Source organism: Eschscholzia californica, unplaced genomic scaffold, assembly GCF_041429995.1.
Source record: "Eschscholzia californica isolate CP2 unplaced genomic scaffold, dmEscCali1.0.p SCAF_1, whole genome shotgun sequence".
In the NCBI taxonomy this organism is placed as follows: domain Eukaryota; kingdom Viridiplantae; phylum Streptophyta; class Magnoliopsida; order Ranunculales; family Papaveraceae; genus Eschscholzia; species Eschscholzia californica.
This window is the reverse complement of record NW_028238198.1, coordinates 87,373,652-87,400,403: the sequence shown is the minus strand read 5'-3', so window position 1 is coordinate 87,400,403 and position 26,752 is coordinate 87,373,652. Positions and strand designations below refer to the sequence as shown.

Sequence of the window (26,752 nt, the reverse complement as noted above, 5' to 3'; positions counted from 1 at the left end):
ATGTAATCCTCCCAAAAAGATTTTTTAAAAAAAAAAATGCTGTCCCCTCTGTAACTATTCTTCTTCACGACAATGGGGGTTCTTCTGTACCTTCAAGGTGCAGAAATGGCAGAATTTAAAAGCGAAAAAGGACCACCAAAAACGGGAAGAATTACTATTCAAATGAAATTGACAGACACCATGATTTTATCTTCCCCATGTTGGTTTTATCAAAAAGAGAACTACCCAGACCATAATTTTGATTTGTTCAGTAAAAAACTGAACAAAAAGTTCAATCTTTCGGCTCTGTTATTCAAACTCCCCTCAGAAAAAAAAACTGCAAATTAAATATGGTTACTTACCCAAGAATGCTGGACTCAGAAATCGAAAAGGGTTTCATTTACTTTCTTGATTCATAAAAAAAAACAGAAAAGAAAGCCTGTAATTATAGTTTTTTTCTAGGGTTTTGATCAAGACAAGTAAACCTCTATACTAGCTTTTTTTACAGATTTACAGATAGGGCAAGAATCAAGAAAAGCATCACATAACTTGCATGAACAAAGATGTCTGCAAGGTAAAAAGAGATAACACGAATCTCTAGACTTACAATTTTTGCATACCCTTTTCTCTTCTTCATTGAAAATTTGATTTTGATTATCTTCTTCTTCAATTGAATCATCACAACATGAACCTGCATCTTCAACTATTGATAATGATGATGAAAAATAACCATTTTCTCTCACTTGTTCTAATGTATTGGTTAATACAGTAACCATTGATTCATTATGTTGGGCAATTTTCTGCCATGATTGATTCTCTTGCTCTGTTTTTCTTAAACATTCTTCAAGCTCCATTGTTTTTCTTGTCATGTCTGATAATTGTTCTTCCTTTTGTTTCAGTAAACTCATTGCTTTTGATTCAAAACTGTTTAATAAAACCCCTAATTGTTGTTTTCTTTGTTCATGTAAAGCTACCCTTAATTTCTCATACTGTAAAAAAAAAAAACCAAAATCAATCAAGATTGAAATTAGTTAATTTAGAAATGGGTTTTTGAATCTGAACAAAACTCATGTTGTAAAATTTCTTGATCTTACCTGTAAGTCAATGAATTGATCAATATCATGTCGCTGTTGCTTTTCAACCCGAGACACTAAATTCTGAGAAAACGCCATTGATGATGATGGAAGATGACAATTAGAAAAAGTATTGACAAATTGACCCCCACAATCAAAACCCAAGTTCTGATTATTAGTATTTTGATTTCTCTGTTGATTTTGAAAAATCATCATCTGTTGTAATTGTTGTTGTTGTTCTTGCTGTACAGAATTATAAAGATGATTAAATCCTCCTCCACCACCACTAGTTTCCACCCAGTCTTGAGAACCCATAAATGGAAACCCACCACCAAAATTCTCTGGATATTGCTGTGCTTGAATAGCCATCTCTTCTCAATCAATGAAAGGTAAAAAAAAAACCCTCACTTTTTTATTTCTCTCTTAGGAAAACAAAAACAGATAGTAATGAAGTTGAGATAACTTTGAACTCTCTATTTAAAAGCTATCAATTTCTGACTCTGAAAAAGAGAAGGAGGCCAGGGTTGATGATATTAGTATATAGTTAGAACAGAAGAGTTGCATGAATGGATCATTATCTTCTTCTCCTTCACCACCTTTTCCTCTCCTCTCAACTACAACAACAACAACAACAAACAACCACAACAAAAGGTTTGCTTTCTTTGTTTACCTTTTGATTTGTTTGTTTTTTTGGGGGTTAGTTTTAAGAGAGAGAGAAAGTAAAATGAGTAGAAATCAAAGAAGATAAAGAGAGATGGGGGTTGTATAAATAGACAGAAAAGAGAGAATAATCCAAAATTGAGATTGATTCTTTCTTGTTTGTGTATTGGTGGTATTGATGATGGAGAGAGAAAGAGTAAATTAATAATAGTAGATAACATGCTGATTTTGTGACAAAACAATAGGGTCAGAGTAAACAGAGCCGTTGTTGAAAGAGCTATTTGTTTGTTCAAATTCATATCACATCTGTGTGATAAAGATAGAGAGAGAGAGAAAGTTGAAATAGTCAGAATTTGTTTTGTTTTTTTTTTTTAAGAGAGAGAGATAAAGTAAAAGGGGTTGTGTCAGTTTAGTTTGGTGGTGGTGGTAGGGGTCATTGGGAAGAAGAGCTGGTGAATTGTGACAAATTTACTTTTTTTTTTTCTTCTTTATGATAGAAAGACAAAGAGTATGGTGTTTATTATTACTAATATAAACATCTATTTTTTTTTCAACAAAAAAAAACATCTCTTTTGATGGGTCCTCTCTCCCACCCTTAGGTCTTTAGCCCCTAAATATATATACCCACAGTGTGTGTTTAAAATTTGGAGTAGTACAATTGATAGTGTGTAATGATTCTTTGAATCTAAAATAAGAAAAGAAAAAACTCATCTCTCATGAAAGAAAAGAAAAACAAAGAAGAAGATAAAAAAAAGACAATAGGGGAAAATGGAAAGCAACGTGACACAGTGAGAACCGTTTCTTGGGTTACTTGGTCTTGGTGGTGGGTAGTAAAGAAACAAAACAAAGAAGATATAAAAGAGAAAGAAGGGTCCCCTCTTCCACTTTTGATTTTGTGACCACGAGGATTCCCACGTTGAGTCACGCATGGTTGGTCCCACCCCTTCATTTTCCTCATAAAACTAATAAGTAGTCAAATATTGGAGTACTATTGTATTTTAGTGTCAACATTTCAGGTTTGTCCACGTCTCCTACCTAATACAAAGACGAGTAACCCCAATTTCCCACTCAAGCCTTTCCAAGGTACAAAGTGCTAAAGCAGACATATCATTAGCTAACTCAAAAGACTCGGACACCATAATGTGATAATATTGAGAGATTGTGTTGTAGACAAACCTACAGTGATACTAGAGACGGAGTGTCGTGCTCCTCTTAAGAGATTAAATACAATTTCTTAGAGAAATGCCGAGACCTCCTAAACCATGAGACCAAAAGTGTCAAAGAAACCAGTATCACTAGCAACTCAGAATACTAGTACGCATCATTTTAATCACCATACTAGTTTTTTGATATAGAGCCGTTTTAGTTAACACCTGGAATAGGATTTCGGTATTAGTTTTCTCGAATAAATTTAGAGCGGACGCTGAATAAATCAACAATTTCGATCATGTGGAAACCAGTGTCACTAGCAACTCAGAAGACTAGTCCGCATCAACAATTTCGATCATGCGGAATGGAAGAAGGGAAGAAGGTGACCTTCACCCTATGGACTCATATGAAGAGGTGGATCATCCATATGCTTATGGTGTTTATGACAAGAAAGCACCAAATAGGTATGTGAGGAATGATCAACATGGTCCTAGCTAGGGTTTCTAATTTCATCCTACTGCTAATAATATGCAAGTTCATACAAGGTAGATCACAAAAGAGTCAAACTTAAAAGGGTCAAAATTAGAAGCAACCATCAACATATTATTCTCATTAAGGTTCATTTCTCAACAACAAAAATAACTCCAACCATTCCAACTTAACATGGTGACATTTTGGTTTATATTCTAAGAATCAAACACAACTGGAGAAACAAATTTCTAATTTAAGGAAATTTCAGACCAGGAAATATACGAACTTCCGACCCAGTGAAATCATAGAAGACAAAGAAGATAGACTCTTGAGGGTAAAGATAGAGAGTGTAGTTCTTCTACTAAAATTACTTGATTTGTAGTAAATATTTACCCCCTTATAAGCCATTTCACCAAGTTATATCGGTCGACGGGCTCCTCCTGATCAAGAAAATAACATCGTAAGTGTCATCACCTTCATTGGAAAGAAGTGGTAATGCAGAAGAAAAAAGATCAAGAAAAAGATCATGAATGGAAAGATCAAAACCGAGGGCACTGAAGCTTGATCTATGACTGAGTAAGCAATCCCAAACTTAACCAAAGTGCCTATACATGATTTTTTTTTTCTTATAACGGAGCAAGCAATCACGAGTTTTGAAAGGGCAAAAAGTATGATGTATATGAGACATGAAAAGACAAATACTATCCACAACCCACAATAAGTAGGTGGGTCAACAACAAGATAGTAGTTCCATCACTAAGTGTTTTGTTCACTGAGTAAGCAATCCGTGAGGACCCTAAAATGTGGTATCAAAGAACATCATTATCAAAAAAAGACCCTAGTACCATGTACTCAGTCAATTCGATTTCAAAGCAATACAAAGTTTATGAAGGCATTCTAATGAAGAAGGTCAATAATACTACCCACAACCCACAATAAGTAGATGAGTAAAAAAGAAGATAGTAGTTTCATCACTACGTGTTATGTTTATCGAGAAAGCAATCAGTGGGATAACCTAAAATGTGGTATCTGAAACATCATTCTTGAAAAGATGACCCTAGTATACTCAGAAAATTCACTTCCATAGCAATACAAAGGTTATATAAACATTCTAATGAACAAGGAACACGATCAATATACTCAATTACTCACTACAACTACTCAAAAGTCAAAACTGCAGCAAATACAATACTAAGTATAAAATGGTTCTCCAGCAAAACATTCAAGAAGCGAGTTTAATAGAAACAGAGAAAGAAACAATGAGATAATGTAAGATCTAATCTCGTCCCTTTCTCGCAGTAGAAGGATGAAGATTAACATTTGACCCCATAGTTTGTTGTCCACATTCTGCAAGGTCCTTGTTTGTTAGATTAGCAGTCCCAGAACACGGTATATAACCAGCATCACAAGCCCCAAATCCTTCACCAGTACCAAACCCACCAGCAGTTTCCCCAACCCCCTTATTATCTAACCCAGGATGCATGCAAAAAACTTGATTGTCACATCGAAGATCACACGTATTTACAGCATAAGCACCTAGCAAGTTAGATTGAGGATGCAAATTAGAAATCCCATCGACACCCTTTGTTGTTTTTTGATAAGGAAAAGATCCAATTTCCCCTTCAATTCTCCCCCTAATGTCGACAAGCAAACACTTCAGTCTAGCCACTTCTGCCTCGAGAGCAGCTTGACTATGTAACTTTTTCATCAACTGCTGATTAATGGTTCTTAATCTGAAAACTTCATCCTCTAATGAAGCTGCCCGAGCTTTCTTTTTCTCACGATACTTCCGCACAGCTTCCCGATTACCCGCCGGACGTTTTTTAGGTTTAGTTTCAACAGATTCAGCTGTATCATCTGTACCTACCTTATCATCACTTACGGCAGGAAGGATCTTGGTATGAACATGTAAACAAGTATGGGTATGAGATAAATCTGGACCAGGAGGGTTACAAGTGTGGGTATGAGTACAAGCATGGGTATCTCTAAGAATTTCTTCGAAAAAACTATCCATCGAGCAACTGCTAGGTAGCTGATCATCCATGTTCAATACTTGATTCGAGAAATCGAGTTCTCCATCATCCATAATCACTGAAAAGTTGCCGAATCCAAGCAAATTTGAGCTAAATCAACTAATAAAAACGATTCTTGATTAAATTCTGCAAATTCAAAAAAAAGTTGAGTAAGCTTTGCCCAATTTAAAACCTAAAATAACTACAGTTCGTGGATACTAGTAGCAACCAGATTAAAAGTAATGATTTTTAAGAGTAATGAAGTATTCAGTCAATTGAATTCAAAAATGTAATTCCATACAATTTGAGCAGAGAACGAATAATTGAAAACCTAAAAGACAAATTCAGTAATCTAATATATCAATTAACCACAGTATCAAAATTGATTCTTACCGGTGAAGAATCGATGTTTAGGTTACGACCTTTGAAATGAGAGAAAGTAAAAAACAAACCCTAGAAACTAGGTTTAAAAGATTATAAAGATGCTTCAATTTCAGATTTATTACTAGATTTGAATTGATATTGCCGAATTAATAAACCAAATCAAAACGGCCATTAAATTCTTACCAACAATTGCAGGAGAAGATAAAAAATTGGGAGATGACGGAGGAGAGAGACAGAGAGAATTAGGGCAGCGACACCCACGAAATAATCTTCTTATCTGATCTTTAATTGGTCTTAATTTGGGCGGAAAAAGAATCTTGTAATTTGGGGTGGAAAAAGAATCTTTGCTTTCCTCGGAGAAAATTTGGCATCTTCTTTCTACCCCACCACCACCACCTCTAACCTTTGTCAGTGGGGTGATAAAAAAATATTGGCAAGATCATAGCTGACAAATTAACCCTCGGTGCCATATTTTAATCGAGGTCTTTTTGTATAGAATATGGGTAGTTCTAATAGAATGGTCTAACTTCCACCAAATTTTTTGGTATAGTAGTAGCCAGTAAGAAATCCTTTTTAAGCTCACGAGATTTTGGATTGGACTCTCGGTGGAAGCATTTTATCACCAAGATTTATCATATGTAATTTAGGTACTAAATAAAAGTAGATGTTTGTCGGTTTTTAGGCTCTTCGTTGTCGGATTTTAGACCTCTTTAATTATTGATCTAACTTAGGTGCTGTTTGTTTTTTCGTTTACGTCTGAATCTGAAATTGTTGAATCTGAAATGGTTAAATCTGAAATGGCTGAATCTGAATTGACTTAAATATTTTCCAAGTTAGGTGTTTGTTTTTAAAATCTGAATTATTAAGTCTGAATTAAAAGAATTACTTTTATACCCCCGTATATGATATTTTGGACAAAACCCTAAAAACTCCTCTCTATCATATAAAGAAAATGTAACCCTAAAAAGTGTAAAACCTAACTTTCCTCTCTCTCTCTCTCTCTATATCTTTATCCCTCTGAATCTCTCCCAAACTCGCCGGCGATCTCTCCCTCTCGGACTCTCCGGTGAGTTCTCTTTCTCTCTTTTAGTCTCTCCGGCGAGATCTCTCTCTCGGTCCTCTCTCTATCTCTGTCTCTCTCAGTCCCACTCTCTCTAGCCAAAGACCCGGCGGCTTCAGTCTCTCGATCTCCCTCTTTAAGATCGGCGAAGTTAAACCCTCGCCAGATCTGGCGAGGGTTCGTCTTCTCTCACTCTATTTCTCTCTCTAAATAGTCAGTGGTGGTTTTGTAGTGGTGCTGCCGGTCTAGTGGTGGTTTTTCTGGTGTTGGTGGTTGGCTGGATTGTGGTGGTATTGCAGTGGTGGTTGTTTTTGCCGGTTGCAGTGTTGGTGGTGGTTTTTTGGCCGGTTGCAATGGTGGTGTTTTGGCCGGTTGCAATGGTGGTCTTTTGGCCGGTTGCAATGGTGGTGTTTTGGCCGGTTGCAGTGGTGGTGGTTTTCGATTGTGGTTGTGGTTTTTGGTGGTGGTTGTGGTTTTCGGTGGTGGTGGTTTTCGCTGGTGGTGGTGGTGGTTTTCGGTGGTGGTGGTGGTGGTTTTCGGTGGTGGTGGTGGTGGTTTTCGGTGGTGGTGGTTTTCAGTGGTGGTGGTGGTTTTTGCTGGTGGTGAAATATTGAATATGGTGGTGATTTTTCTAAATCAGAGGGATAGAATTGTCATTTGACGAATTTCAGATGTTGGGCCAATGTTTCAGACTTGTTTTGAAGTCTGAAATATGTGGGCTCTTTTTCAGCCAATTCAGATCATACCCCAATTCAGAAAAAAATTCAGATTTTCTAAAATTTAAAAACAAACATGTGAAATCTGAATTGAAATCCAATTCAGATTTCAGATCTGAAAAAATAAAAAAACAAACAGCACCTTAGACGGTTATCGTGTTTATCAAATCTTAATGATGTATTAGTGTCTTGTAACGACTAACGTAAATCGTAGTCGATTTCTCAAAAAAAACAATCACATAATTTTTGCCCATTTAATTGGGCTTTTAATAGGTTTATATCTCATCTGCATCAAATGTAACGGGTATTTTGATGGGTGACATTACATAAAATTGGTTATTCCAAAATGGGGGAAATGATTTATCTTTTTTTTTTTTTTTTAAGTTGTTCAATGTTAGAAGAACTGTCAGTTACTTTATGAGAGTTTGGCACACCACTATTGAATTATTCCATCAATTTTGGTTTAATCAATTTTAAACTATCGTAAAAGAATAATCAAACCGGTTACTATACAATATGGTAAGTTAAGGTGTAGTTAGTCAAGGACTCCACAACAATATTTTTCACAAATTCCTCGTGATCTACTTTCTTCCTTTTTTTTTTCATAATCCAAAATTTTGAAATGTGTTATATGATTAGAAGTATGTTCAAGAAAAGTTTGAAAAATAGGAAAATCCTATTATAATTGAAGTAAATTTTTTTTTTGATTCTTCCTCTTCACTTCCAACAGTGGATGAGCTAGAAGAAAGAAAGCTCATGAAATTTAGAAAAGTTTTCTGAAACAGAGGAGATGAATATTGATTTACCTGGTTTTGAAGAAGATGACTGTTATGATCTTTTCCTTAATTCCTTGAAACCATTTAGCATATTAATTATCTTACATGTTCTTAGAAGGATTAATTATTGAGTGTTTCTTAGGTAAATATGTTTAGTTTAGATTGTAATTACTTTCAAGATCTTTACTGCTGCAACTAAAGTTCATCTTAGAGTCACCTAACAAGTCATATACCTCTTTTATTTGTTGTTCTTGTTGTAACAAACAAACAACCTTTTCCTAGCTAATTGCAGATTATGAGATGAAGGAATGAAGGCTGATTTAACCTCTTGGCATTGATCTAGCTGGGGTAGGATTTCCCATTGGAGATGTTATAGAGACTTTACTCTGATTGTCATGATCACCAAAACCGCCACACCAGGCATTTCACCACCGAACACTTGCTTGATATATCTTAGATTACAAATTCCTTCCAAAATCACTACAACATGCGTATCTAACTTCCCAACAAGTTTCTCATCTTTTTTCACTGTATTTCTTATATATAAATTCCTGTAAAAATAAATAAATTATTTTCTAATCGATTATCAAAATGTTCACCACCAAGATTAGTATAACCAGTTGTGGCTTTAAGTTCAAAATTCCTTCTTCCATCTTTAATAACAAGTTCCTCCACCAATATCAAAGATCAAGATATTCTACCTCATGTTGATGCTTTTTTATCTAATCCCTAAGGAATAGCAGCGGCAGTAGGTTCATTAATGATTCTAAAACGTTTAATCCAAACTAGCGGTCAACCATCCTTCGTTGTTTGTCTTTGAGAATCGTTGAAATAAGCAGGAACAATAAAGACTGTGTTTTTATTGACCTAAATAAGCTTCTAACTATTTCTCTCTCTTTTTCAAGAAGAGACAGAGATCTATAGAGAGAGTGAGTGAGAGAGAGAGAGAGAGAGCGACATGTAAAGAGAGACTGAGAGAGAAAGAGGCATAAAGAAGGAGAGAGAAAGTCATGATGAAGAGATGAAGACTAGGGGTAAATAACCAAATATCTTATTTTTGGATCCATAATTAAAATGTGTCATTAGTCAAATCTCTTGAGATTCTTCTTTAGGGAGATTTGCTGTTTGGACTCCCTTTCCTATAATTCACTTGCTGTTTGGACTGTTGCAATTTAGACTCCCTTTTGGCAGAATCAGAAGGGAATATTCCGTTTTCCAAAATTAGCCTTGTATAATTGATATTACATTTAGGACCCCCTAGTTTATTTCACAAGGCAACCCATTGGGCCAACCCTTGCCTGGTTAGTATGCTCTTCATCTCTATTTTTTTTGTTGAACCTCTTCATCTCTATTTGGGAAATTTGGGAAAGGGAAAATTCCCATCACAATCGTGAAGTTCTTCCCCATTCTCACGAGGACGAGGTACTATAGATTGGTGAAGAAAGCATGGCTAAAGATTGTAGATTAGAGAAGAATCATCATATAATTTTCTGTTTAATGCAATCTCTCTCTCTAAATTTGGTCTTTCTTCTTTGCCTTGAGAAATCCGTGAAAAGTCGATTGAGACACCATGTAAGAGTTATTGCTATGTAAAACTGGTAACTCAAGATTAACAGTAAGTCCAACTAAAACTACTTATTGGCTTGCAAGCATCATCATTACTTCTATTGAGATATGGAAGATATATTGGATATGGTGACTACTAATATACAAGATATCGGAAGATACAAAATATATGAGACGGATCGAGATGAAGAGATCCGACGATAAAAGAAGAGACCAAGATATATGAAGATCAGAAGATATATTTACATATTCAAGATATCTCTTATATTGTATTCTTATATTATATTCACATATTCAAGATATCTCTTAGGAAAGAATACAATATAAGAGATATCTTGAATATGTGTATATATCTTCTGATCTTCATATATCTTGGTCTCTTCTTTTATCTTCGGATCTCTTCATCTCGATCCATCTCATATATTTTGTATCTTCCGATATCTTCCATATCTTGTACTAGGGTATATCCCGTGCCCTAGGGCACGGACGACACTTGTATCAATCAAATGTTACGAAATTTATTGTTATATTTTATTGGGAGATTTTTATTCGTTATTATTTTCTTGTAATACTTTTTTGTTTCTTTTCTCTTAAATTAGTTATTATTTTATTGAGAGAGAAGGATTTTAATTTCTTTTTTTAACCCTTAAAATTTATTTTGTCTCTTTTTTTCTTAAATTAGTTATTTTAATTTCTAAGAAGGAAAAGATTATTGTTTTTTAAATAGGTACTTTATTTCTACGAAGTACTATAAGGAAAGGATTATTATTTTTTAAATAGGTAACTTTATTTCTACGAAGGACTATATTTTAAATTTTGAGAAGGGCTTCTAGACAATATGCATAATTAAATAAGGATGTTTGTCTCAGTCATCGTTTTCCCTTCTGTTTTATATAATAGATATTAGTAGTCACCATATCCAATATATCTTCCATATCTCAATAACTTCCTTAGGCAATATTTGTACAATTTGTTCATTAAAACTATCCAGCTGAATTATAAAAAAAACAAGTAACTGTTAAAAGAGATGAAGTTCAAATTGAAACCCATGAGAGATGTTTATAATCTGGAATTACAGTAGGAGTAACCTATACTGTGGGGATGTAGGTGATAACAAGATAAAATATTAAAAAGAACAATAATTAATACAAACTAAAACTCGTGAAAGTGAAACAATGAGGAACCCTAATGTTGTTTCTTGTACTAGTAACAAAATCATGCCATATAAGTTGAGGGGGATGCTGGTAAAAGTTGTTTTTGGTTTCAGATGTCTATATCTAAAGAATCAAAAACGGTTTCTAGTTTCAGATGTCTTAGGGAGAGAGAGTGGAAGAAGACGAAGTAGAATTTCCCTTTTGGTCGATAGGGTTCTCTACTAGGGTGAGTTCGCGGGTCGACTAGTTAGGTTAGTTCGCGGGTCGACTAGTTAGGTTTAGTACTTTAGTTAAGAGTTAAAAAATAAATTGGGTTAGGTTAGTTGGAGGGTAAAATAGTATTTTTCATCTCAAAAATATTGTTGGGTTGTTATGTTTAACTATTTTTTTTGAAAAAGGGAGTCCAAATTGCAACTCTGGAAAAAGAGAGTCTAAACAACAAGTGAATTATAGGAAAGGGAGTCCAAACAGCAAATCTCCCTTTTCTTTATTTCCCAAAATCGTGACCTTTTTTTTTGAAAGAGGAGAATAAGAGTATAACCCTAAATACATTTTATTTTGGATGGTAGTCCCAATCTATTATATAAAACAGAAGGGAAAACGATGACTGGGACAAACATCCTTATTTAATTATGTATATTGTTTGGAAGCCCTTCTCAAAATTTAAAATATAGTCCTTCGTAGAAATAAAGTTACCCATTTAAAAAACAATAATCTTTTCCTTCTTAGAAATAAAATAACTAATTTAAGAAAAAAAGAAACAAAATAAATTTCAAGGGTTAAAGAAAGAAATTAAAATCTCTCTCTCAATAAAATAATAACTAATTTAAGAGAAAAGAAACAAAAAAAAAAATAATCCCAAAAATAATAACTAACAAAAATCTCCCTCTCTCATTAAAATATAAAATAAATTTTGTAACAAAATCTCTCTCTCTCTCTCTCTCAATAAAATAATAACTAATTTAAGAGAAAAGAAACAAAAAAAATAATACCCAAAAATAATAACTAACAAAAATCTCCCTCTCTCATTAAAATATAAAATAAATTTTGTAACATTTGATTGATATAAGTGACCGTGCCCTAGGGCGCGGGATATACCCTAGTATCAATAAATAATATCAATAAATAGTTGGGCTTCATACATATTTAAATTGTGGGACGAGAATAATAAGTTAAGGGTAATTTTATAGGCAATGTCCTTTATTGTTAAAGGCAATGTATTTTGCAAGTTTGACTTGGTCAATTTCTTATGACCAAGTTTGGTTAAAGGCAATGTTATTTTTGAAGGTTAATTTCATCTATCCTACAATAAATCTCCGGCCGAAGATTGTCGCGATTTCAGGAAAAAAAATTGAAATTTCTGCATCTTCTCCTTTCCTTCTTCTCTAGTGGTTGTGCGTAAAACTTATGTGTACATATTATGCAAATTTTTGATGTCTATCACAAGTTTCTTCAAGACATGATAGGATAAAATCTGTCATTTTTTTTTTATAAAATAGTACATAATAATGACCTCTAGATTTTGAGAGGAAGAAGATGAAGAAAGAATAAGAGGAGAGAGAGGAAAGTCAGTCAAGACCATTGATCGGAGTCCGTCGGCGGCGAGTCCAAATTTAGTTGAGGCATTACTTCTTAAACACACATTGCCTTTAGCCAAAATTGAGATTGCCTTTAACAACTTTGAAGATTGCCTATAAAAACTTCCATAAGTTAAAACCTGGACCTCTAGGGTTTTAGAGTTGTTTTTAGAGTTCTTCTGGAATTTCAGTGGTGAGTGATACGGTGGTGCAGAGAGAGAGATGGACATGGAGGAGAAGTGTATATTGGAGATATTGCCTGCTGAGGTACTAAGGTTGATAATGGAGAAGATTGATATCTCATCTACCTGCTCCATCTCCACTACCTGTAAGACCTTCAACACATTCGCTTCCCAAACCCTATCCATCCTCCCTAATCTCGATCTTTCCGTAAGTAATTTCTTTTTAAGGGTTTTAGATTATAATTGATGAAATAAGCACAATTGTTGATTATATGCAGATTCTTTTAGGTTAGGATTTGAGACATTGAAATTAAAATTCTCCTCAAAAGATAAAAATAAATAGATTGAATGCAGTTTCCATGATAATGACGAATTCTATACTTGGGCTGAAATCAGGGCAAAGTCCAGTTTCCATGATCTGGTCTTGATGCCCCTCGGTATAAATGTCAATTCTTTGAAACTTAGAACTAGTCCTTGAAAATGTGGTTGTTGGGGACAATGGATGGATACCTTCCCTTGCTTAAGCATGAATGTTGTCGAATCATGGTTTAGGGTTCAGCGTCCTTCTTACCTAATACTGTGATTATTAGCTGATTAATAAGTAATCTATCTTTTCAGGATGTTCCTCTGTCAATCGATTTATTGACCCCCCTCTTATCTCGGAACCCTAATCTTCAAAGCATCAAGGCTGATTGTAGGCGCCTTAATGATACCTCCATCAATTATCTTCTTCGGCCTTCTCTGCAACATCTTTACTTGCATAATTGCATAGATTGCTACAAGAAATTGACGTCCGAGATTGGAGAACGCTGTAGGGACCTGAGGTTTGGCTCATAATATGACTTCAGTATTTTCTCATGCATTACTTCCTTAGTCATGGAAAATACCAAACGTCAGCTTCTGACTATTAACTTAAGAATAGTTACTGGGTTTCTTGTCAAATGAATTTGTTTTTTCACTTACAGGTGTCTTTACTTGGATGCCATAGTTGAAAGAAACGCAGGTTTAAAGCTTAATGGTCAGCTACGGAAATTAGTTACTGGTTGCTCTCAATTACAAGTAAGATTCATATTAATACCAGATTGACTCGCAAGATTATTTGTTTCATCATAAAGCAATACTTTTGGCAACTAAACATATTAAACATCGTTTGCCAATAGTCGTCTTTGGTCTAATTCCTACTCTCAAGTGTTAGTAGAGAGTTTCTCTTAAATAGCAAGATTTTGTTGTATCTATTATTTATGCTTTTGTCACCCTGGCTTTTATACATTTACTTACTCGTTAACTGCTAATATCTATTTATCTTTGTAGTCGTTGACACTGAAGATTGGTGATATGGCTTCAATACTTGTGAGTGGGATACTATTCCCATCCGAAGAAGCTCAACAACATCCATCTCATACTGTGCTCATGCTGCCTAACATTCAAAAGTTGTGCATTTCAGTAGACAGTATATCAGATACTTTAGTTGGTGCTATAAGTAGATGTCTTCCAAATTTGATTCATTTGGATCTTGAAGATGCACCTTATAATCACTCAATAGACCGGTACGATCTCAGCAACTCTGGTCTTCAACTTATCAATCAACATGGGAGATTGAAATATCTATCTTTGGTCCGAAAGCCACGTTACCGTCTCACCTACTTTAGACGAGTCGATGACCTTGGCATCATCTCAATGATAGATAGATGTTCAAACATTGAAAGTATTTCCCTTGCAGGTTTTTGTCGTGTTACAAATGCAGGTTTTAGGGCAATATTACTCTCATGTCCGAAACTGCAAAAACTGTGGATCAGCCATGCACCGCAGATGACAAATTCAGTGTTTCACAACATTTCTGCTACATCTCTTTCTTTGACAAGTGTGAGCTTGAGATGGTGTTATTTATTAACCAATTTTGCTGTAGCGAGTTTGGTAGACAACAGGAATATCAAATTTCTAGACTTGCGTGGTTGTCATAATCTTGGTGATGAAGCCCTAACAAGAATCAACACTCTACACAAGTTAAAGATTTTACTCCTCGATGACTTGGATATTAGTGATATAGGTCTGACATACGTGGGAAACAAAGTACTAGAATCATTAACTTCATTATCCATTAGAGGTTGCAAAAGACTTACTGATAAGTGCATTACCTCTATATTCGATGGTTCTAGTCAATCTGGTCGGGGGTTGCAGCACTTGGACCTATCTAATCTTCCGAATCTTACTGACAATGGAATTTTGTTACTTGCTAAAACTAGGGTTCCTATTATCGAACTGCGTATGCGTGAATGTCCACAGATAGGCGACGATTCAGTGATAGCATTGGCGTCAATGCATGTGGAGGAAGATGGGTGGAATAGAAGTTGCTTGAAGCTAATTGATCTTTATGATTGTAAGGGAATAACGGAGCTCGCATTTCAGTGGTTTAGGAAACCTTACTTCTCGGGGTTGAGATGGTTAGGAGTGGATGGAAGTATTAACCAAGTATTAATAGATGATTTGGTAACTAGTCGACCGTTTATGCACATTGAGTTTAATGGTGAGGAGTTGGGAATAGGGCATTGGGATGGCTCAGATGGTGGTTTACACAAGAGTGACCGCGAAAGATTAGATGAACTAGGGCGAGGAATTCTTGAAGGCGATGGTGAAATGGACACGGGAAGTGAAGCTGATGATGATTGGTGGATGTAGAATAATAAATACTAGTATGTCATCCCAATGCCCTATTCCCAACTCCTCACCATTAAACTCAAATTATTTCTACCTTCCATTCTTTTCTAGCTTTGTCTTGAGAGGGTACACCCATTGACACCAAAAGTTGCCTAACATCCAAAAGTTGTGCATTTCAGTAAACAATATCTTTATGATCGTTTAACGTGCTCATGCTGCCTAACATCCAAAAGTTGTGCATTTCAATAAACAATATCTCAGATACTTTAGTTGGTGCTATAAGTAGATGTCTTCCCAATTTGATTCATTTGGATCTTGAAGATGCACCTTATAATCACTCAATAGACCGGTACGATCTCGCAACTCTGGTCTTCAGCTTGTCAATCAACATGGAAGACTGAAATATCTATCTCTGGTCCGAAAGCCACGTTACCGTCTCACCTACTTTAGACGAGTCGATGACCTTGGCATCATCTCAATGATAGATAAATGTTCAAACATCGAAAGTATTTGTCTTGCAGGTTTTTGTCGTGTTACAAATGCAGGTTTTAGGGAAATATTACTCTCATGTCTGAAACTGCAAAAACTGTGGATCAGCCATGCACCGCAGATGACAAATTCAGCGTTTCACGACAATTCTGCTACATCTCTTTCCTTGACAAGTGTGAGCTTGAGATGATGTTATTTATTAACCAATTCTGCTGTAGCGAGTTTGGTAGACAACAGGAATATCAAATTTCTAGACTTGCGTGGTTGTCGAAATCTTGGTGATGAAGCCCTAACAAAAATCAACACTCTACACAAGTTAAAGATTTTTACTCCTCCAATGGCTTGGATATTAGTGATATAGGTTTGACATACTTGGGAAACAAAGTACTAGAATCATTAACTTCATTATCCATTAGAGGTTGCAAAAGACTTACTGATAAGTGCATTACTTGTATATTTGATTGCTCTAGTCAATCTGGTCGGAGGTTGCAGCACTTAGACGTATCTAATCTTCCGAATCTTACTGACAATGGAATTTTGTTAGTTGCTAAAACTAGGGTTTCTGTTATTGAACTATGTATGCGTGAATGTCCACAGATAGGTGACGCTTCAGTGATATCATTGGCCACAATGTATGTCGAGGAAGATGGGCGGAACAAGAGTTGCTTGAAGCTAATCAATCTTTATGGTTGTGGAATTCTTGAAGGCGAGGTGGAGATGGACACGCGGAATGAAGCTGATGATGATTGGATTATCTAGAATAATACTACTAGTATGTCATTAAGGTTATTTGTGAATTTGGTATGTGGCTTCCCTTATGGAGTAATTATTATTTTTTTTTGTTAAGGACCCTTATGGTTATGGAGTAATTTTCGTTTTAACAAATAGTTAATGGAAACGGTTATTTCGTATCCTGTCAAACATAAGTAGTGATAATAGTTTAGAGAGAAGAGTCATACATGGAGAATCGATTGAAGATCGAGTAGAACAAAGTTTTTCTTTCTTTTTCAACTTTAGGTTTTTTGATTATATTTAAGTAGAAAGAAGGGTTATCTCTCCCGGCCCAAAGGAAGGCTTTGGCTGTTTTCCAACCATGGAGGGAAGAAAGAGGGAGTGATTTAACTTTTAAGAAGGGATTAGCAGGGGAAAGAGAGATGAAACAATAAAATTATTTACAACTCAATTGTAATAAATACACAATAAATTTTTTTTTTTTTTATGGGGATAATGTCGATTCTGAAAATACTATAAAAGAAAAAAGATATTAGAAATATAAATCAAGAGGAGAAATGTTAGATAACTTAACATTTGTAATCCAGTTCAAAAAAAAAAAAACATTTGTAATCCCACTTATAAGTAGACCACAAAAAAAACGGTCCAGATTTTATCTAAATTTTCTTTTTCTTTCTTGAGTGAGTTAATTGGACGTTGACTCCCAACTATTTAGTGGTGTTGGAACTAAACTCCCCAAAAGAAAATATGTATAGTCTTGACTCTCACTTTCACTTTTCCGCTAAATATCAATTAAGTGAATGTTCACGTGTCAACCATATGTGTTAATTATGACAAAAATACCGTTTACGAATATTTAGATTTATTTAGACACTGATCCCTAGTTATTTAGCCATTTTAAGACTATATACCAACATGAAAATATGTGTGGAGTTGACACGCATTCTCGATTTTGCCGTCAAACATCAGTAAAGTTGGTCGCGTGGCTAACCACATGTATTATATTTTAAGTAACAAATCTAAAACTAATTAAGGAATAAATTTTGGGGTTATTTCCCTAATGGCCCCCTACTTTGTGACCAGCTTCCTGCCTAGCCCCCTACTTTACGAGAAATACCCATATGGCCCCCTTCCGTTATAACACCGTCACTCTCTCTCCTCCATCATGTTTTCTCTCTCTGCCAAGTCATGCCACATCATCTGTTACGCCACCTCATCACCTTCTCCGGCGAGAGTCGCCGGCCGGCCAATTTCCGGTCGGCGACTTCAAACATAAAAAAAAAACTTCTCTCTTCCTCTCTCTCTAAATTTTTTTTTTTCTTTCTTCTCTCTCTCTAGAACTCAGTTCTAGAGAGAGAGGGGACCTTCAACAGACTGTTGAAGGTCCCAACCAGACCTTCAAATAACTCTGTTGAAGGTCCGGTCGACCTTCAACAGACTGTTGAAGGTCCCGACCAGACCTCCAAATAACTCTGTTGAAGGTCCGGTCGACCTTCAACAGATCTGTTGAAGGTCCCCTCTCTCTAGAACTCAGTTCTAGAGAGAGAGAGAAGAAAGAAAAAAATTTTTTTTTTTTTAGAGAGAGAGAGAGAGAGGAAGAGAGAATTTTTTTTTTTTTTTTTTTATGTTTGAAGTCGCCGGCCGATTTTTTATGTTTGAAGTCGCCGGCCGGAAATTGGCCGGCCGGCGACTCTCGCCGGAGAAGGTGATGAGGTGGCGTAACAGATGATGTGGCATGACTTGGCAGAGAGAGAAAACATGATGGAGGAGAGAGAGTGACGGTGTTATAACGGAAGGGGGCCATATGGGTATTTCTCGTAAAGTAGGGGGCTAGGCAGGAAGCTGGTCACAAAGTAGGGGGCCATTAGGGAAATAACCCTAAATTTTGTATCTAACCATTATATATTTGAGACATTCTCTAATCTCTCTGATCAACCAGACTCATTAGACGACCAGATTCTGGGGTAAGCTTTTTTTATATGTTTCCTGTCGGTAGCTTATCTAATACTCCCTTCGTCCCAAATTGAATGACCTAATTTGTATTTTGGGCTGCCCCATTTTGGTGACTTATTTCTAAAAATAAAGAAAAGTTCTTTTCACTCTTTCCAATAATACCTATTACTATAAATTTAATGACAACTTTATTTAAAAGTAAGTTCAACTTTTTTTTATTGTAAATTAAAAAGTTTAATGAGGATACAATTGGAAAAACCATGTTATTTTTGAAAGTCAAACTCTAATCAATGATGTTCCCTTAAAAAGTTGGGTTTTCAAAATAAGTCATTCATTTTGGGGCAGAGGGTGTATATCTAACCAAACGGGTCGAACCTGTCTCCGACTTCAGGTAGCCTATTTTCCTTAGTATTTTTGGCTTATTTGAATCGGGTTCTCAAACGAACTATGAGTCTATGGATCAATCACTTTTTGTAGATTATGCATTCAGAGATCTTAGATTCTTATTTTGTCATATTGAGATGACTTTTCCATCATAAAAACTGACGGGTTAAAACCTGTAAGAATAAGAGGAATACAAAATCGCACGCGAACTACTTCATAAGTATTCGGCAAAAGAATTCAGAATAAAAATAAACCCAAAACATATTTTTGTTTTAGAGGTGTAGTCATAATATCAATAAATAGTTAGATGTCAATGTCTGAATAACCTAAATATGTCATAAAGGGCATTTTGTCATAAGTCATGCATGTGGTTTGCACGTGAACCACTTAACTGATATTTAACGAAAAAATTGAGAACGAAAATGAACACGATACATATTTTCGTTTTGAGAGGTGTAATCCTAATATCGCTAAATATTAGGGAGGGCAATGTCTAAATAACCCTAAGAAATAAGGGAAGAAAAAGACAAAAGGCCAATACATATAGTAAATAACGTAATAAATTTGTCGAGGTTTAAGCCTCTTTCATGTTGTTAGGCTTTACGCCTCTTTCATAAATATTTTAAATTTGGTGGTTATCGTGTTTATCATATCTTGATGATGTATCAATACCTTTTAACGACTAACGTAGATCGTAGTCGATTTCTCAAAAAAAAAAAAAATACATTGCAAAATAAAAAAGGATCCTTTCATGCATTTCTGTTAACATAGGGATAGGGGGGAAGTTGGTCACACAAAAGGGGGGCCTATTAAGAAATAACCGTCTTTTTTGGGTTATTTCCTAAATAGCCCCCAACTTTGTGACCCACTTCCTGCCTAGCCTCCTACTTTGTCAAAAATACCCAGATGGTTTCCTTTTTGGTGTTTGCGTTATAACTCCGTTAACTAATCATCATTTCTCTCCTCCATCTCATAACCAGTCAAAAATACACAATACTAGGGAGCCCGCCATTTGGGGGCTCTCTAGAAACCGTCTATCCAAACTACCGAACTAGACAAAAGGACAAGGAAAATTCTAGAGAGAGAAAGTAGATTGATCCTTGTCCTTTTGTGTAATTAGGGTAGACGGTTTTTAGGAGTCCCTAAATGGCGGGCTCCCTAGACTTTTTGTTTATTGAATATGCAAGTGGCGATTACTGTTGGAAACTAGATTTAATCCTTAGTTTCTACATTATGTTCTTTTCCATTTTTGTGGACACGCAATATATTTTAGTAGGATTCCTACTAAAAAGGAGATATAGTAGGAATCAAGATTTTTTGGTCTATTCGATTACTAAAAGAATCCTTGGACTCTTGAATCCTAAAAATTTCTAAGTGAAAAATTTGTATTGAACCAAAATTTCACTCTGCCTTCTAAGATTTCAATTTTATACTTTCTTTTATACTTCGACAAGAAGGGAGAGTTTGTTGTATTTTATGAGGGGGCGATTGGAGAAAGAAGGGACATGAAGGGACATTTTTTGGTGGCACACTTGTTTTTCTTGAGAAACTAAAAAGAGAAAAGAAAATGAAACAATAAAATTATTTACAACTTAAGTGCAATAAATACACAATAAAATTATTCTTCTTATGAGGATAATTTTGATTCACTCTATTTTAGTTTATTATTTTTGTAGTCTACTTCTGCTGAAAAAAAATGCTAACCTGCTGCGAAAATAAGCTTGTCTATAAAATTAAGAAAAGAAAACTAAAAGAAGAAAACAAATATTAGAAATATAAATGGTAGTTCAAATAGAATGATCTAAGTACGCCACTATTTGGCATAGTAGTAGGTCATCCCACTTAAGCCCATGGGATTTTGGGATTAAGTCTCGGTGAAAGCAGTTTACACCAAGATTTATACCATGTAATTTAGGCACTAAATAAAGTAGATGTTGTCGGGTTGTAAATATCTTGCTTATCACACCTTTATGATATGTATCAATGCCTTTTAACGACTAACGTAGATCATAATCGATTTCTCAAACAAAATAGAATGGTCTAACATTTTTCTAAATAATTTTTTTTATTTGAATAAATTTTTATTCAAAATTAAAAACCGGACGTTGGCTTCTTACACAAGCCAAAATTAGAATTTGAAACAAAGATAGAGAAAAAAATGGATGATACTCGCGAGCGACAAGGGTAGAAAGAGTAGTGTTGGTAGTAAGTGGTGTCTGAAGGTTGTGGCGAAATTGAAGGTTGTGGCATGATTCAATAATCTCATATAGTTGGTACCTCCAACAATACCATCTTGGGGCCTTAGAGGCCGTTTTGGACTAGGGCCAGCCTCTTATGATGGAAGTGGTCCTCTGGATGTAGTCCAGTTCAGTAATCTCATAATTGGATTCCACTTCCAAGGGACATCGAATAACAGGGACTTCGATGCTCAAGACTGGCTTTTGAGGTGAAACAGAGACAAAGTCACAAAGCAAGGCCTCGTTGTAGTGACTCCGATCCCTTCTCGACACTGTATATGCTCTAACCCTATAGCAGGACCCTTCTAAAGTTCACTTTTCTGGTTTCCAGTCAACAGAAGTGGTTCTTCGATACAACTTATACGAAGATGGTTTAGAGGTGCTTTTCTAGTTAGTTTTATGAAAAGTCTACGATGACATGTACTTGACATATAGGAAGGGGATTGAAACTAGATATTATTAGAGACCACAATTTCGAGAATGCAAAATCATTGCAACTGTAGAACATATAACATACCCACAATCTGCATTCTGCAACACAAACTCATTAAAGATCATTACTGAGTCAAAATTAGAAGCAACCATCAACATATTATTCTCATTATAGATCAATTTCACCACAAAAACTTAAGAACAGAGCATTTTGATTCCAACTTTACATAATGATCTCTGGCTTGTATAGAACGTATCAAAACATGAGGGGATCTACCGATTTCTAATTTAAGGCAACTTCGAAGTAAAGATAGAGTGCAGTTCTTATACTAAAATTGCCTAATTCGAAGTAAAATCTTACCCACTTTCAGCCATTTTCACCCAGTTAGTTCTTCAACAAGTCATCGGTCAACGAGCTTCTCCTGATCAAGAAAATAATATCATAATTATCAACAGTATCTCCTTCCTTGGCAAGAATAGATGAAGCAGAAGAAAACATTCGAAGAAAAAGATCATCAATGAAAACCATGTAAACTAAAAATTGATGTAAGTTTTCATAGTGCACTTCTAATGCCCGCTTCTTTTGACAATCAACTTTACAACTAAGCACTATAATACCCGACAAAGTGCGGTTTCTCTGCGTTTCCATCTTTTGTTAACCTAATGACTAACAAATAAGAAAGGAAAACCTTTAATCCATCATAAAAAAAACTCGGCCTAGATATACCATATATGATTTGGTTTTCTATGGGAAGCTTTGTAACTGCTCCAATTTTTGGTCCATAAGGGAGCGGTGGGCCGGTGGCACGGATTAAAGAGTAAGAGTCTCATATAGAGGAGCTATAATGAAATGGCGGATACAACAAATAGTACACGCAATAGGGACAGCAATCCATGGAGATACCTGGGAGGTGGCACTACCACAAACACCACCCTTAACAAAATGATTCCATTATTCATCTACTCTACCAATTCAATCCCAAAACAAATACAAACGCTTATGAAATGATCCTAATGACGAAGGAATACAGTCAGTCAGGCTCACTACTACTAAAAAATTGCAGGCAATCCATGTTCACGAAACAAGCCCAACTTAAAACTTGAAGAAGCTAAAAACACCAGGACAGTATAAGCAGAACATTCAACTACTACCCCAAAATATTACTCAAAGAAAATTAATGAGTTCAGCACGAAAAAGAGAACGAAAGAATGAAACAATGAACCAATGTAAAATCTCACCTCGTCTCTTTTTCGAAGTAGAAGGGTTAAGCTTAGTAGTTGACCCCATATTTGGTTGTCTGCATCCTGGAGGCTCCTCGTATGTAGGATTAGCATTCCTAGAACACGGTATATAACCAGCATCACAAGCCCCAAATCCTTCACCATTACTAAATCCACCACCAGTTTCATCAACCCCCTTATCATCTAACCCAGGATGCAAGCAATCGTCACATCTAAGATCACATGCATTTACCGCATAAGCCCCTATCAAGTTGGACTGAGGATCCAAATTCGAAATTCCGTCGAAACCCTTGGTGGGTTTTTGGTAAGGAAAAGATCCAATTTCCCCTTCAATTCTTCCTCTAATGTCCACAAGCAAACACTTCAATCTTGCTACCTCTGCCTCAAGAGCAGCTTGACTGTGTAACTTTCTCATCAACTGCTGATTAATGGTTCTTAATCTGAAAACTTCATCCTCTAAAGAAGCTGCCCGAGCTTTCTTTTTTTCGCGATACTTACGTACAGCTTCTCGATTACCTGCCGTACGTTTTTTAGGATTTGTTTCAACAGATTCAGATGTATCATCTGTAGTTACCTTATCTTCACTTAGGGTAGGAAGGATTTTGGTATGAACATGGAAACAAGTATGGGAATGTGATAAATCTGGTCCAGGAGGGTTGCATGTATGGGTATGAGTACAAGCATGAGTATCTCTAAGGATTTCGTCGAAAATACTATCCATCGAGCAACTGCTCTGTAGCTGATTATCCATGTTTAATAATTGATTCGGGAAATCGAGCTCTCCATCATTCATAATCATTGAAAAAAACACCCAATTCAAGCAATTTGAACTCAATCAACTACAACAAACCACGACCTACATCAGATTCTGCAAATTTAAAGAAAGTTGAGTAAAAGCTTTGCCCAATTCAAAACCCTAAATTTAGTGAGAATTTGGGGATTCCCAAAGCAACCCAGATGAAAAGTAACGATTCTTAGGAGAACTACATATTAAAGAAGCATGCAGTTAACTGAGTTCAAAATTGAAAAAACTTCAACTCTATCAACTAGTAAAAGTCATAATCTTAATCAAATTCTGCAATTTTAAAGAAAGTTGAGTAAGCTTTCCCCAATTTCAAACCCTAAATTACTCAAGAATTAGTGAGAATTTGGAGATTATGGAAGCAACCCAGATGAGAAGTACTGATTTTTAGGAGAAATACAGATTAAAGAAGCATTTTAGTTAACTAAATCGAGAATGTAATTCCATGGGAGCTGAACTAGAAAAGTAGAAAACGAACAATTGAAAACCTAAAAGGCAAACCATGCAAGTACAATTAAATCAATCACATTATTGAAATGGAAATTAGGGTCTTACAGGGGAAGAATGGAGTTTCGGGAGATAAGTATTGAAATGCAAGGAAGGGGAAAAAAAAGGAGGAACCTCTTAATTCGAAACCCTAGACAGAAAAAGATGAAGAAGTAAAGTCATACTAGTATTTGGTTTTTAATCCTGTGATCCGAATTTGAACTTGTTTAAACTTTAAATGGTGGGTTGTTTGATTGGTCTTTTCGGTACAAAAATTGGTATATAGGCCGGCGTTTAGCAAAAAGAAATGTCAATGGGCATAGAGACTTCGCCAATCCCTATTAACAACATTTGACGTAGGGGTATTTTCATTTCCAGTCAATAAATTGACTTTGTTATTTCTTTTACTACCAATCTTGAGAGGATAAATCTAAGGCCCAAAAAAGGAGCCCAAATATGAAATCCAACCCAATAAGGAATAATATCTAAAAAAAAAACCCAAAAGGTGATGTTACCTTACTATCCCCCCAAAAGAAATACTTACCTCTTATGTCCCTCACACATTTCCCTCCCAAACGTACCTTTGTCTGTCATTGCGTCAGCCACCACATGCCACAACATCTCTCTCTTTCTCTCTCTAGTCTGAGTTGATTAGACTACTTTCCCTAAAAACGCTCTCTCTCTCTCTCTCTCTCTTTCTACAATTGATTAAACACTAAAACCCTAAATATCTCTCTTCATTCCAAACGTTTTTGGGCGTCTCTGTCTCTATCTCTCTCTCTCTCTCTCTATCTCGCTCACCGGCTATTAGATCTCTCAACCGAAGCGTTTCCGGCTACTGTCTCTCTCTATTAAACCTTCAAAAGCAACTTCATCTTCTCATCTCTCTCTCTCTCTATTTCGCTCTCTTTCAAGAAATCGGCTTCTTCTCTCTCTTCTTCGAGCACCATCAAACCCTAATTTCTGTTCGTCAGCGTTTAACAAAGGTACGACTCTGTTCTTGGTCAAAATCTTCTTCCTATCTCTGTTCTTGGTCAAGTTTTAGGGTTTTTGGTGGTGAAATGATGAGTTTGTTTTAACATTTTGGGTTATTTTCAAAAAATTAGTGTTTCGTTTCACACATTTAGTACTTTGATCTTGATTTTTGGGGTTTAACTTGCTCTTAAGTTGTTGTTCTTCGTGATCGTTGTCGACATTTTGGTTTGTGATAAACCATTTATGGATTTTGTTTTTAATTTCGGAAGCATGCATCTTCACAGAAGGTAATTTTGGGGTTTGTGGTTCTTCATCAAGTTTTTAGGTTAGGTTTGTTGATGAAATTATGGGTTTGTTGTAACATTTTGTGTTATTTTCAAAAAATTAGGGTTTCGTTTCACACATTTAGTACTTTGATCTTGATTTTTGGGGTTTAACTTGCTATTAAGTTGTTGTTCTTCGTGATTGTTGTCGACATTTTGGTTTGTGATAAAACATTTATAGATTTTGTTTTTAATTTCGGAAGCATGCATCTTCACAGAAGGTAATTTTGGAGTTTATGGTTCTTCATCAAGTTTTTAGGTTAGGTTTGCTGATGAAATTATGGGTTTGTTGTAACATTTTGTGTTATTTTCAAAAAATTAGGGTTTCGTTTCACACATTTAGTACTTTGAGCTAGCCCTAGAAAGACGGCTAGTGAAGAGCCAACCACAGCTGGGCCTAGCAAAAAAGACAAGAAAATGATGAATGTGACTTCATCACAGACAAAGGTATGATATTCTATACACATCTGTGAGAATGTCCTTTCATTATTGTCTGTGGTCTCGCATTTCGTATAATGTTTTGGCATAATTTCTAGTGTGTTGCCATTCTGTTAAATGTTGCTTAACTTGTTCCTACCCTTATTCCTAGGGTTCTGTGAAAAGTTATGAAAACCATTAGCATCAGCTTATTGTCTGTACACATTGCAAGATGATCCGCCATTTTTGGCATTGTTTTAGCATTTAGAGTAGTGTTCGAACATTTTGATGAATACTTTAACACACAGATTCGACTATGTTCTTCCTCAAAATCTTCTTCCCATCTCTGATCTTGGTCAAGTTTTAGGATTTTTGGTGGTGAAATTATGAGTTTGTTTTGACATTTTGGGTTGTTTTCAAAAAAATTAGGGTTTCGTTTTAGTACTTTGATTCTGATTTTTGGGGTTTAACTTGCTCTTAAGTTGTTGTTCTTCGTGATTATTGAAAACATTTTGGTTTGTGATAAAACATTTATGGATTTTGTTTTTGATTTCGGAATTATGCATCTTCACAGAAGGTAATTTTTGGGTTTATGGTTCTTCATCAAGTTTTTAGGTTAGGTTTGTTGATGAAATTATGAGTTTGTTGTTACAGTTTGGGTTGTGATTAGCAAATTAGGTTTCTGTGGAGACATTTAGTACTTTGTTTTCGATTTTTGGTTGTTTGTCTTTGTTGATGAAATGAATGGTTTGTTTTAGAATTCTAGGTTATGTTAAAGAAATTAGGGTTATGTTGAGACATTTTGGGTTCTGTTCTTGGTAAATATTGGAGACATTTTAGTTTTTTATAAAAAATTTGGTTGGGTG

At 35.5% G+C, this 26,752-nt stretch overlaps 4 protein-coding genes across 9 annotated transcripts; 1 reads left to right on the top strand and 3 right to left on the bottom strand.

Annotated features, from left to right (window-relative positions):
- Nucleotides 1-348: 348 nt before the first annotated feature.
- Nucleotides 349-2,258, bottom strand: LOC147570709 (putative BOI-related E3 ubiquitin-protein ligase 3). The gene is made up of 2 exons (XM_086657252.1): nucleotides 1,074-2,258; nucleotides 349-968 (listed from the first exon to the last, which is right to left on the bottom strand). Exons 1-2 carry the CDS (start codon nucleotides 1,419-1,421, stop codon nucleotides 450-452), a joined length of 867 nt encoding a protein of 288 aa, XP_086513378.1. The 5' UTR covers nucleotides 1,422-2,258; the 3' UTR covers nucleotides 349-449.
- Nucleotides 2,259-3,443: 1,185 nt separating this feature from the next.
- On the bottom strand, nucleotides 3,444-6,058 carry LOC147570708 (basic leucine zipper 23-like). Of its 4 annotated transcripts, none has more exons than XM_086657248.1 (3): nucleotides 5,912-6,058; nucleotides 4,616-5,491; nucleotides 3,444-3,774 (listed from the first exon to the last, which is right to left on the bottom strand). In XM_086657248.1, exons 2-3 carry the CDS (start codon nucleotides 5,416-5,418, stop codon nucleotides 3,750-3,752), a joined length of 828 nt encoding a protein of 275 aa, XP_086513374.1. In that variant the 5' UTR covers nucleotides 5,419-5,491; nucleotides 5,912-6,058; the 3' UTR covers nucleotides 3,444-3,749. The 4 variants fall into 4 exon arrangements, with proteins under 4 accessions (XP_086513374.1, XP_086513376.1, XP_086513375.1 ...); XM_086657250.1 differs by having other exon boundaries at nucleotides 4,616-5,423; nucleotides 5,912-6,001; XM_086657249.1 differs by lacking the exon at nucleotides 5,912-6,058 and adding an exon at nucleotides 5,738-5,884.
- A 6,377-nt stretch (nucleotides 6,059-12,435) lies between these two features.
- LOC147570707 (F-box/LRR-repeat protein 10-like) lies at nucleotides 12,436-15,561 on the top strand. The gene is made up of 5 exons (XM_086657247.1): nucleotides 12,436-12,667; nucleotides 12,792-12,967; nucleotides 13,378-13,583; nucleotides 13,725-13,818; nucleotides 14,071-15,561. The coding sequence occupies exons 2-5, from the start codon at nucleotides 12,800-12,802 to the stop codon at nucleotides 15,433-15,435; spliced, it is 1,833 nt and encodes a 610-aa protein (XP_086513373.1). The 5' UTR covers nucleotides 12,436-12,667; nucleotides 12,792-12,799; the 3' UTR covers nucleotides 15,436-15,561.
- A 6,219-nt stretch (nucleotides 15,562-21,780) lies between these two features.
- LOC147570706 (basic leucine zipper 23-like) lies at nucleotides 21,781-24,480 on the bottom strand. Of its 3 annotated transcripts, none has more exons than XM_086657245.1 (3): nucleotides 24,241-24,480; nucleotides 22,881-23,751; nucleotides 21,781-22,063 (listed from the first exon to the last, which is right to left on the bottom strand). In XM_086657245.1, exons 2-3 carry the CDS (start codon nucleotides 23,680-23,682, stop codon nucleotides 22,050-22,052), a joined length of 816 nt encoding a protein of 271 aa, XP_086513371.1. In that variant the 5' UTR covers nucleotides 23,683-23,751; nucleotides 24,241-24,480; the 3' UTR covers nucleotides 21,781-22,049. The 3 variants fall into 3 exon arrangements, with proteins under 3 accessions (XP_086513371.1, XP_086513372.1, XP_086513370.1); XM_086657246.1 differs by having other exon boundaries at nucleotides 24,307-24,397; XM_086657244.1 differs by lacking the exon at nucleotides 24,241-24,480 and having other exon boundaries at nucleotides 21,837-22,063; nucleotides 22,881-23,834.
- Between the last annotated feature and the right edge of the window lie 2,272 nt (nucleotides 24,481-26,752).